Source organism: Salvelinus namaycush, chromosome 5 (assembly GCF_016432855.1).
Source record: "Salvelinus namaycush isolate Seneca chromosome 5, SaNama_1.0, whole genome shotgun sequence".
In the NCBI taxonomy this organism is placed as follows: Eukaryota; Metazoa; Chordata; class Actinopteri; order Salmoniformes; family Salmonidae; genus Salvelinus; species Salvelinus namaycush.
In genome coordinates, this window is record NC_052311.1 from 55,944,712 (window position 1) to 55,957,402 (window position 12,691).

The 12,691-nt window shown below is 42.0% G+C and overlaps 1 protein-coding gene across 1 annotated transcript; it reads right to left on the reverse strand.

The window, feature by feature from the left end:
• Nucleotides 1-43: 43 nt before the first annotated feature.
• LOC120047677 (RWD domain-containing protein 1-like) lies at nucleotides 44-9,372 on the reverse strand. Its single transcript, XM_038993229.1, has 6 exons — nucleotides 9,196-9,372; nucleotides 8,687-8,752; nucleotides 8,465-8,595; nucleotides 4,516-4,798; nucleotides 906-968; nucleotides 44-761 (listed from the first exon to the last, which is right to left on the reverse strand). The coding sequence occupies exons 1-6, from the start codon at nucleotides 9,266-9,268 to the stop codon at nucleotides 649-651; spliced, it is 729 nt and encodes a 242-aa protein (XP_038849157.1). The 5' UTR covers nucleotides 9,269-9,372; the 3' UTR covers nucleotides 44-648.
• Nucleotides 9,373-12,691: the final 3,319 nt, after the last annotated feature.

Here is a 12,691-nt window from a genome sequence, read left to right on the forward strand (position 1 = left end):
GAAATTAAGCAAACTAGAATTTTTGTGACCAGGAAATGGTGAAGAGATTTCTGCATAGTGCATCTTTAATGGCATCAGGGTATAAATCAATTCATTGACAAGGGTGTATAAATGCCTTGAGGTGATTCTGTGTTTACAGTCAACTGGAGTTATAGTTCATGTTTAGAACATAAATGTGGGTGTTATTGGTTGTCTTCTCTGTGCTTGGTCAGATACTGTGACTCCCCTTCCTGTGATGATCCCCTCCTGTTAGTATCGGTTGCGTTCAAGGTCGTAAATATTACAGTCGTGCTGCGCATCTCAGAAGAATTCTATATCACATTGATGTCGTTCCTGAGATGCTAAATACTTCTCCAGGCATTGGGGGATCTGAATCTGTGTGGCACAACGTGACTGCAATAAAGATGATCTGGGACCGGACCTTGTTTCAAATACTATTTGAAATAATTTCAAATGCTTTCTTCTGGGCTTGATTGAGCTTGCCAGGCACAATGAAAACAATAAAATAGTTGCAACACTGCAATCCCCACTCATCTGGCACCCCAGGCAGGCTAGAGCAAATGCTCAAAGTATTTTAAAGAATATAAATAGTATTTGAAAACAGGTCTGCCTGGAACATGCCCATGGCCTCTTTCTCTTCTTCCTAGTTCAGTCCTCATCACTGCCCAGTGCCAGAGGGTCAAAGTCAGGGTCGTCTTCATCCAGGTCGAGTTCCTCAAGGTCCTGGAAGAGGGACTCGTCCACTTCAACACTGTTTCCAGCTGAACGGGAGGGAAGAGCAAAGTTATTGTACAACCTTTTACAGATCCCCTCGCTAATCACCATACTTCTCTTACCTCAGACATACTCAAACAAACCCGCACAAACATACACACACTACAGTTGTATGACTCCGCTATACTTACAATCTTCCAGGAACTGTATATCTGATGTGTCAAGATTGTGATCGGTCTCAAATAGCTTTTTTCCTGGTAGAGAAAAAAAGTGTAAAGTGTTAATCATGTACAAATGCCAAGACGCTCACCAACCATTGAGAACCTCGTCTCAAATGGTGGGCTGGACCTGGCTTTACATGCACTGACAGCTACATTGGTATGTGTTCATATTTTTATTTTATTTTATTTCACCTTTATTTAACCAGGTAGGCTAGTTGAGAACAAGTTCTCATTTGCAACTGCGACCTGGCCAAGATAAAGCATAGCAGTGTGAACAGACAACAACACAGAGTTACACATGGAGTAAACAATAAACAAGTCAATAACATGGTAGAAAAAAAAGAGAATCTATATACAATCTATATACAATGTGTGCAAAAGGCATGAGGTAGGCAATAAATCGAGTAATTACAATTTAGCAGAGATACTGGTGTGCAAAAGAGCAGAAAAGTAAATAAATAAAAGCAGTATGGGGGGTGAGGTAGGTAAATTGGGTGGGTAGTTTACAGATGGACTATGTACAGCTGCAGCGATCGGTTAGCTGCTCGGATAGCAGATTTTTAAAGTTGTTGAGGGAGATAAAAGTCTCCAACTTCAGAGATTTTTGCAATTCGTTCCAGTCGCAGGCAGCAGAGAACTGGAAGGAAAGGCGTCCAAATGAGGTTTTGGCTTTAGGGATGATCAGTGAGATACACCTGCTGGAGCGCGTGCTACGGGTGGGTGTAGCCATCGTGACCAGTGAACTGAGATAAGGCGGCACTTTACCTAGCATAGCCTTGTAGATGACCTGGAGCCAGTGGGTCTGACGACGAACATGTAGCGAGGGCCAGCCGACTAGGGCATACAGGTCGCAGTGGTGGGTCGTATAAGGTGCTTTAGTAACAAAACGGATGGCACTGTGATAAACTGCATCCAGTTTGCTGAGTAGAGTATTGGAAGCTATTTTGTAGATGACATCGCCGAAGTCGAGGATCGGTAGGATAGTCAGTTTTACTAGGGTAAGTTTGGCGGCGTGAGTGAAGGAGGCTTTGTTGCGGAATAGAAAGCCGACTCTAGATTTGATTTTGGATTGGAGATGTTTGATATGAGTCTGGAAGGAGAGTTTGCAGTCTAGCCAGACACCTAGGTACTTATAGATGTCCACATATTCTAGGTCGGAACCGTCCAGGGTGGTGATGCTAGTCGGGCGTGCGGGTGCAGGCAGCGAACGGTTGAAAAGCATGCATTTGGTTTTACTAGCGTTTAAGAGCAGTTGGAGGCCACGGAAGGAGTGTTGTATGGCATTGAAGCTCGTTTGGAGGTTAGATAGCACAGTGTCCAAGGAAGGGCCAGAAGTATACAGAATGGTGTCGTCTGCATAGAGGTGGATCAGGGAATCGCCCGCAGCAAGAGCAACATCATTGATATATACAGAGAAAAGAGTCGGCCCGAGAATTGAACCCTGTGGTACCCCCATAGAGACTGCCAGAGGACCGGACAACATGCCCTCCGATTTGACACACTGAACTCTGTCTGCAAAGTAGTTGGTGAACCAGGGAAGGCAGTCATTAGAAAAACCGAGGCTACTGAGTCTGCCGATAAGAATATGGTGATTGACAGAGTCGAAAGCCTTGGCCAGGTCGATGAAGACGGCTGCACAGTAATGTCTTTTATCGATGGCGGTTATGACATCGTTTAGTACCTTGAGCGTGGCTGAGGTGCACCCGTGACCGGCTCGGAAACCGGATTGCACAGCGGAGAAGGTACGGTGGGATTCGAGATGGTCAGTGATCTGTTTGTTGACTTGGCTTTCGAAGACATAAAGTCCTTCTGGGCAAACTTCCTCTACCTCTGTAGCCTGCTCTCCTTCACCACTAGCAGTTACCAGACATGGTCTTCAAGGTGGTTGCTACTTAAAGTCCCCAGGGCCATTACCAAGCTGGGACTACCTTTTCCTACTGTGCACTAGAGGCATGTAATTAACTATGTTCAGGAAGGTGTGTAAATGTTTCCGGTAGGCCAGATCGTGTTGTGCTGATTGTATGTTTTACATTATGTAATGTTGTATTGACTACTGCTGCTTTCTTGGCCAGGTCTCCCTGTTAAAAGAGACTCAATGGACTTCTCCTAGTTAAATAAAAGAAATGCAGAAACTTGAAGCACTTGGGTTCATGTTTTGACTGCACATGATGGCGGAGATGTAGCATCCAGATTAGGCTTGAATATTTTCCAGGTATTTTGCAAATGTTCCATCCTGTGAATAAATAATCTCTCTCCCGGTAACCAGGTATTTCCCGCCAAAACTGGAAGTGCCATTCAATTGCATATAAATAGGCCTGTCTGGATTTGATTGAAAATTCAAGCCTGATGCTACCTGAGACTGATGAGCCATACATTAAAATACATTGTAGGCCGCATGTGCTGCTCAGTAAAAGTTACAAGTATAGGCTAGCGAATTTGATCGAAATATAATAGGGTCTGTTTGTATAATTAGTAGGCTGTCGCATATATACCTTTCATAATATTTCCCCAAATGTTATTAGCCTACCTCTTGTTGATTCATTCCTTCCTCACTTTCAACAGTTAAAAAAAGTTGGCATTATCTTCATCATTCTAAAGACATCCTTGAATAATACAGGACTAGAATTAGATGTAGAAGGCTTTCACTTCACGAAGATTGAATGGTTAAGGGTCTGAACAAATAACTGCTATAGCCTACAGGCATCGCACATTGACTATTATTTCAAACTACCCGTGAGTTTTATTGGCTGCTGTATTCAACTTTCAGTAAACACGAGCTTGCGTCTCTTCGAATAGTCTATTGGTATAAGAAATGCTACGAAAAATCATGTCCATCAAGCTATTCTAGTCTAGCTTTTCCTGCATGGGAAAAGAGAGAGGCCAGCGGCACTCCGATGCGTGCGTATTGCGCAAGAGACAGAGGCTATAAGTTAGAAGATTATGCATAACCTATCATTAATTAGCTAAATATAAGGCCTAATACTGCATTGAATTTATTACCTGAAAGAGGTAGGCTAGGACATCTAGAACAGGATTATCTATTTTGGATGCAATTTTAATGGAATTGATGGAGAGAGAGAAACTGACAAAGTGCACTGATTTAAAGCAATGATATTCGAGCCTGAAATAAAAAAAGCCAGATGCAGATGGGTAAATTAGACATATTTGGTCTTTATATTACTGGAGCATAGACTATGCTGCAGCAAATGTAGGCGTACCTATCACTAGAAGAAAAGTTACCATGATGAAATGATAGGTCTACATGCATTGTGAACTGTACTCCATACTGAGATGGGCTGTCTGTCCCCACCCTAAGCACTGATGATTTATCATACAGAGGCCATAGAGAAGCCAGATTTAGACATCGCATATAATTTGACAGTTCCATTTCAAGCCAAGCTGTTCGTATAAATAATTGAATATATTTATCAGTGTCTCGCAGTTATTCATCCTGGAAAAAGGGAGTGATTTTGGGCTGTAAATCACAGTAAATCTCAGTAACCAGGTTCCCGCCATTCAACCCTAATCCAGATGGCTCTTGGCTGGGGATGAAGAGAGATTTGGGGGGGTAGACACATACCTGTTAGTTTAATCTTCCCAGCCTGCTGTTGTTCCTCCTCTTTCTGCCGTTTCCTCCTCAACTCAGCCATCTCCAGCTCAAACTTGGCTTTCCATGACAGGAAGTTCTCGATGGTGACCACTGTTCCTTGGAAGAGCACCTTCTCAGCCTCCTCTGCCGCCTCCTCTTTTCGCCTCTTCTCTTCCTCTCTTCTGTTTTTTATCTCGTCGACTAATTCGTTCAGTTTGTCCTGAACTGCTGTAACTAGGGTGAATATCATCACCATTCCAAGGTTTTCCTCAGCCTAGAAAAATAAATAAACACAGATGTAAGCGTTCTCATTGCCGAGTAAGGCTGAATAGACAGGCGGAGAGAGACTGACGGACAAACAAACATACAGAGCTGCAGTAAGGCGAGAATGGTGGACCAGACAGAGAGAGTGACTGAGTAGGGCTGTTAGCCAGTGATTGTAAAGCAAATAACTGCCGGTCTCACGGTAATTGACCGTTAATTAACAAACACATTTAGCATCTCCCGTCTTCCACGCATAGCCTACAAGCCACTGATGCAGACCCTTGGAACATCTACATTTGGAAAAAGTCTAATAAATCCATGTAATATAGCCTACACCATCACAATAAATCCATTACTTATTTTAGACCGGTCTAAAGAAACATGATATGAAGAAAATGTAGTCTATTTCAGAAGAACAGAATAGCATATTCTGCATTGTCCCTATGTTCTGATCTGGCTATGCCATATGGCTGTAGTTCATTTAGCATTTGCTTAGAATTCCGTGGCATTATTTTATAGTATGAAGAATACAATTAAACAAAGCTGAATAAAATAGAAAGGGTATTTTCTCCAAATTATTTGAGCAAGTGCGCACATGCGGCTATTCTGTGATGAGTGGTTAACAAAGAAACAGGTACTCATACATGCTTAATTTAGAGTTATTTATGTAACTTTAGTTGTGATACAAATGTTGGGCTATATGTTTACATTTTTTAATACATTCTAAGGCCGCATGATGCGACTAAAGATTATTTGAAAAAAGTTGTATGAAAGGCATGAGCTTTGCTTTGCTTTTTGTACAGGCTGTAAACACTTCATCAGTCTCTTTCACAAATTTGACAAGCACTTGATAATGCCTCAAATTTCCCAGCTGCATCCCCTTTGTGTGGCCATAATGCCCCTAAAACAAAATCCATGTCTTCTGCTGCCTCCACAAGTCTGGTTCATCCTTGGGAGCAAATTCCAAATGCCTGAAGGTACCATATTCATCTGTACAAACAATAGTACGCAAGTATAAACACCATGGGACCCTGCAGCCGTCATACCGCTCAGGAAGGAAACGCGTTCTGTCTCCTAGAGATGAACGTACTTTGGTGTGAAAAGTGCAAATCAATCCCAGAACAACAGCAAAGGACCTTGTGAAGATGCTGGAGGAAACAGGTACAAAAGAATCTATATCCACAGTAAAACAAGTCCTATATCGACATAACCTGCAAGGCCGCTCAGCAAGGAAGAAGCCACTGCTCCAAAACCGCCATAAAAAAGCCAGACTACGGTTTGCAACTGCACATGGGGACAAATTTCAAACTTTTTGGAGAAATGTCCTCTGGTCTGATGAAACAAAAATAGAACTGTTTGGCCATAATGACCATCTCTATGTTTGGAGGAAAAAGGGGGAGGCTTGCAAGCCAAAGAACACCCTCCCAACCGTGAAGCACAGGGGTGGCAGTATCATGTTGTGGGGGTGCTTTTCTGCAGGAGGGACTGGTGCACTTCACAAAATAGATGGCATCATGAGGAAAGAAAATTATGTGGATATATTGAAGCAACATCTCTAGACATCAGTCAGGAAGTTAAGGCTTGGTCGCAAATGGGTCTTCCAAATGGACAATGACTCCAAGCATACTTCCAAAATTGTGGCAAAATGGCTTAAGGATAACAAAGTCAAGGTATTGTGAGTGGTCATCACAAAGCCCTGACCTCAATCCTATAGAAAAGTTGTGGCCAGAACTGAAAAAGTGTGTGCTAGCAAGGAGGCCTGACTCAGTTACACCAGCTCTGTCAGGAGGAATGGGCCAAAATTCAACCAACTTATTGTGGGAAGCTTGTGGAAGGCTACCCGGAACATTTGACCCAAGTTAAACAATTTAAAGGCAATGCTACCAAATACTAATTGAGTGTATGTAAACTTCTGACCCACTGGGAATGTGATGAAAGAAGTAAAAGCTGAAATAAATAATTCTCTCTATTACTATTCTGACATTTCACATTCTTAAAATAAAGTGGTGATCCTAACTGACCTAAAACAGGGAATTTTTACTAGGATTGAATGTCAGGAATTGTGAAAAACTGATTTTAAATGTATTTGGCTAAGGTGTATGTAAACTTCCGACTTCAACTGTACATACGGTCACTATGGGGACGCCGTCGTCGATGCACTTATTGATGAAGCTGTTAACTGAGGTGGTATACTCCTCAATGCCATTGGATGAACCCCGGAACATATTCCAGTCTGTGCTAGCAAAACAGTCCTGTAGCGTAGCATCCGCATCATCTGACCACTTCCGTATTGTGCTACTCCCTGCATTAGTTTTTGCTTGTAAGCAGGAATCAGGATAGAATTATGGTCAGATTTACCAAATGGAGGGTGAGGGAGAGTTTTTTTATGTGTCTCTGTGTGGGGAGTAAAGGTGGTCTAGAGTTTTTTTCCTTCTGGTTGCACATGTGACATGCTGGTAAATATGACAATAATTGACAAAAAGACACACCCCCACCCCTCGTCTTACCAGACGTAGCTTCTCTGTTCTGCCGGTGCATTAAAACTCCCTCCAGCTCTATATTACCCATGTCGTCGTTCAGCCACGAGTGAAACATAAGATATTACAGTTCTTAAATGTCCCATTGGTAGGACAATCATAAGTCATCAATTTTATTTTCCAATGATTGCATGTTAGCAAGTAGAATTGATGGCAGTGGGAGTTTACTCGCTCGCCTTCGGATTCTTAAAAAGGCAGCCCGATCTGCGTTCTCTTTTCCTCACTCAAATGACGGGGATCTGGGCCTGTTCCCGGGAGAGCAGTGTATCTTTCTCGTCGGACTCGTTAAAGGAAAAATCTTCTTCCAATTCATGGTGAGTAATCCCAGTTCTCATGTCCAGAAGTTATTTTCGGTCATAAGAGATGGTAGCAGCAACATTATGTACAAAATAAGTTGAAAAATAAAAGTTACAAAACACAAAAAATGAACAAAATAGCACAATTGGTTACGGCATGTAAAACGACAGCCATCCTCTTCAGCGCCATCTTACCACATCATTCACAAGTGATAGGCTAATATTGTCACCCATCACAATATTATTGATTAAATTTAGTCTTTACATATAGTAAATAATATGTGTGAAATTTGTTTTGAAATGGACCATTATGCACCGGTCTCGAAATAGGGGCAGCGGGAAAAAAAATACATGTCATCTTTGCACTTAAATAGAGAATGGAAGGACGCTATTCCTGTGGTTCATTTTCATGCCAGCCAGGTAGGCTATACTCCTGTTTTAAAGAGAAGCAATGTGCTTAATATTAGGAAGATTGAGAAATAAATATAGTAGGCCTAGCCTATAGAAAGCTGATGGGATCCTCCTCTATTTACTAGAGGCCATTACTCTGTTTTCTCACGCAATTGCAAAGCCTATAGAAATTTTGCGCAACATAAGCTCATGAAGTGTTTGATTTGATTTCCAATTACATTGATGTCAGTGATTTGAGGGACAATAGAGTGCGGAGTACCAGGCAGTTAGCAAGTTTGGTAGGCTACTAATGACCATGAGCAGCATCAGAGCTTGGAGAAGCCTAATTACAGTGACTAAACTGTCACATGGAATTTGACTGCCATCATGACTCGGTAATACCGCCACCGTAACAGCCCTATGAGTGAGTGTGTGCACATGCGTGTAACATACCTGCTGCTGCAGTAAGGTGAGGATGCCCTCTGCGTCTGAATCCTCCAGGTTCTCCTGGGAGTATATCTCCCACAGCGGCACCTCATCGGGATACTTCTCCACATAGGTGAACTGTAGAGTCACTTCAATCGCTACAATAACACAGAGGCATTAGGTTAACAAATAAACAAACAACAAATGTAGTAAAACCCTAGCCTGGTGATAGGTTAGGTTATTGCTTACTTTCATCGTTTTCCCCTGCGTCCGATGTCACAGTGATGGTGAAGCTGGTGGGCACCTCTGATAGCACTACAGGAGGGCCAAAGCAAATATGAAAGTCAGCAGAGCAGTCACATCATTGTTATGCAAATGAATGAAAATCAAAAGGTTTGACAGAAAGTGGATCCCGTTGCTCTAAAATAATTTCGTTATTGAAAAGTGGAAGACGTTGACTATGATCAACTCACCTGCTGGAGAGCCTGACTAACTGTATGGCACTGTAAGTGCAGTTGAATTTGTTTAGCTAGCTAAACAGGGCAGTGGCACTGACTAACTTTGAGTGTGTGGTGATCGAGGGCGTTTCATTATGTGATCGTTAGCTAAAACAATTTCTCCTCGATATTGTGGGTTGTTGGCTTGCTAACTAGCTAGCCAGCTAAATTGGCACCACACTGCTAACCTGAGTTAGCCAGCTGGCTAGCTAGCGTTTGCCAGCTTGGAAACCAACCGAGACAGACTCGTAGGAAACTAACCTGTAAACGAGTCCGGGTAAATTGACTCTATAGCTTCCAGCTCGTTTCGCTGCTCCTCAGCGTAATCTGTCATTTTCTTCTACTATGGTCCATCAATGAGCTAGCAAAGTTAACCAACCGGGCACAGACGTGTGCGTGCTCAAAGAAGGGCCCACCAAAGACTTTAATATAACCAAGATAGACCATAGCTTGTCATTTCCAATGGGAACAAAATAGTCATAGTGGGCAGGATCATAGTGGGCAAGAAGAAGGGCAGAGCCAAGCACGCGCTAGCGCTATCCTATTGGCGCGTTCTAGTATATTTTTGCATATTTCCGTTAGGGAACGCCTACCCTGTGAAGTGCACGTGTGCAATAACTCAATTCGACTTTGCACTCCTAAACAGCGTGATTTTGTAAAACGTTTGCAAAGGGCGGAGTCTACAAGTCTGTTCTGTTCATAACAGATTCTAGTTTTGGGAACAGAAAACTGTATTGAGATCAAATGTTTAATTGATGAGAAGATGTGCAGAATGTCGGCCAAAATCCATCTCGTTACATCTTCTCCCACTGCGCGCCAGTGGGCTTCCACTCACTACCATATTTGGTAGTGAGTGGAAACGCCAACCGGATGCTTCACATTTATACATCCACTGAAATATCTGTCTGCGGGCCCGTTGTTGATCGACTACATCGGCAATCCTTTTACGTTCTCACTCTGGGTCGCAGAAGGTTGGTTTGACAAAGTTAACTCATCGAATGGCTAATTATGCAATTATATCTGTTAGATACGGATACATTTTCCGCTCAAATCTCTTAGGTTATTATCTACTCATTAGTATTATTAGTTCGGTATCATGTATGAAACGTTTTATACTTTTCTTCAATAGATTATTTTAGTCTAGTATATTCGTAAAGGGCCATGGCATTGGCCTTTTCATTTATACTGTAGTCATTGACCTTTCCTCAATTGGTTTGCTCAAATCCTGCATCCTCTCTCCTCCGTCCTCTGCAGTGGTGTAGTGGAGGGTATATGCTGTATTATCATATACAAACGTATTTTTCAGTGGGCATTGGGTATACAAGGTAATGGAGGGATATGCCGTATCAATTTATAAAGCTGATGGAACAGATCAGAATGTTTAACTTATAATGTTGATCAACTATTATTTATTCATATTTTAGGCGCAGCAATGTGCACACAGCAGTAAGGCCTACACGCAAATGTTCCTAAATGCAATTTACAGGAAAACACCTTTCTTAAATGTGCATATGAACAGAGATGAAAATATCCTAGAAATGTAGAAAGAGGGAAGATCTAAAGATGCAGGATCTATCATGGGATTGGTTTCTAATATAACTAGGATAATGCCTTTAGCCGCTAGACAATGAAAGAAAGTTGAAAGAAAACCAACAGAACAGCAGAACGCATATGAGGAAGTCTTTATAAAATAATTGCCTCCATGTTTCAATGGTGGGATTTTGGCTATAGGCTACTTTGAAGAAAGGTAAGACCTGCTTCATAATATGAAGTAAAATGTCCAGGTTTCAAACCATTAAGGAACAGGAAAAATATGGCGATGCTAACAATAGGCCTAGCCGTCTTCTGGTAGATGGAAAGGCTTTCCCAAAAACCTTGTCAATTAAATGTTAACTGGCTACAATGTAGCCTACCTGACAGAATGATATCATGATTATTTGCATCAATCCAGTGGCCATTTGTTTAGCAAACTCCATCTCATGTGCTACAGAAACAAGCTAGCCAAACAGTGCTAGGTGCCTGCACACTTTAATTCAAGGGTAACTGCACTCCGGAAAAAAAAGATTTTTTTCCCCCCCAGGCCATAAAAGTGGTCTCATGATGTGGTTTAAGCATTGTTTTGGACTTAGAACATCCAATTTAGTTGTTTTTCTATTAAAACTTGTGATTTTCTGACTAAGTTGACAGCCTAATTTATCTGTTTCAATAGTTGGCCTACTATTAGCCTACTTGCACAATACAGATTGGGTTGGACTGACTGTGAAAGACCAATACGGGATTTATAATTTTATGTCATTTTCTCATAGTATTTTTCAAACACGGCACCTTTCCTTTGCCGGGCGGGCCGTTTGGGATATTTGGGCCAAAATTTGAGTATACCACTTCTCCAGGCACCACTACACCACTGTTCCTCTGTCCCCTCCTTTTAAAAAAAGGTCAAAGGTAATCGATGAGAGGAGGCAAGGAAAGGGAACGTGAATGGAAATGTGCTTGTTTGAAATGAGACAGTCCTTCTCCACTGCATGTCATCAGGCAAATTACGTTTACAGATAAATGTGTAAAATAAATGTGTAAAGTGCTAAAAATGTATTTAGCTAGCTGTGCAAGCGATTTTAAAGATAAAAGGATAAGTAGCATATTGTTTTTAAATGTTTGCATTCTTTTGTCCTTCGAGAAAACAATAGCTAATTCAAAGGGGTTGTGGCAGATTTCAAAACTTCCGCGGAGGACTACAGATAGGATACACATGACTAACCTCGACGAAAGGTGGCTATCGAGAAGGGGAGGACACTTCCATCTGCTTACTAAAGAATTGGCACTTCCTCGACCACTCAACCACTTATCGGTTTCCAGGTCACAGAGGAGAGACGATGGAGGAAAGAGGATGGACTTTTACCCAAATGAGAAAAGGCCATTGTGAAAGCGTGTGTCTGTGTGTCTGTGTGTCTGTGTGTGTATGATGCACCATCGAGAGTAGCCCCAAGGTCCGCTGAGGGCGCTATTACTTGACAACAGGATAATAATAGCACCCTCTAGCGGACCTTGGAGCTGCATCGAAAGCATTATGACTGACTGCATCATCGCCTGCTACGGCAGCTGCACTGGTCTCGGACGTGGATCTACAGAGGGTGAGCTCCTAGCCCTACAGGAAATTTACACCAGGCGGTGTCTGAGGAAAGCCCGGAAGATTGCCAGAGAATTCAGCCACCCCAGTCATGGACTGTTTACTCCCTTACTGCCTGGCATGCGGTACAGGAGCATCAGGGCTCAGAGACAGTTTCTACCTCATGGCCATAAGACTGTTGAACAGCTAACCCATGGCGGCTGTCCACCTGCACCTTAAGACTATTTGCACAGAATCTCTGCATTCCCACTTCTCTCTCACTCTCACACACAACACACACACCTATTTATTATTTACCACTCTACCTTGCTCCTAACTAGTCACTTTTCACTTACTACTTACTTGTATATAACAGTACACTGACATACAGTAGTATATTCACAGTATATTATTATTACCTTGTTTTTTTAACTCCTTTTTTTTTATTATTGACAGTATTTTGGACTTGACACGAGAATTTTCAATCCCAATGATGATAACTCAACTATTTTATAACTTTGAACAATTCCCAGAGGTTTGTAAGACCCTGGGTTTAATAATAATTAGGCTCAGATTCTCAGATTCTGCAAAAGGTTAATTCTTTATTCAGAGCTCTGAAGTCAAAAATGCAAAACAGTCATTTTATAACTCCCA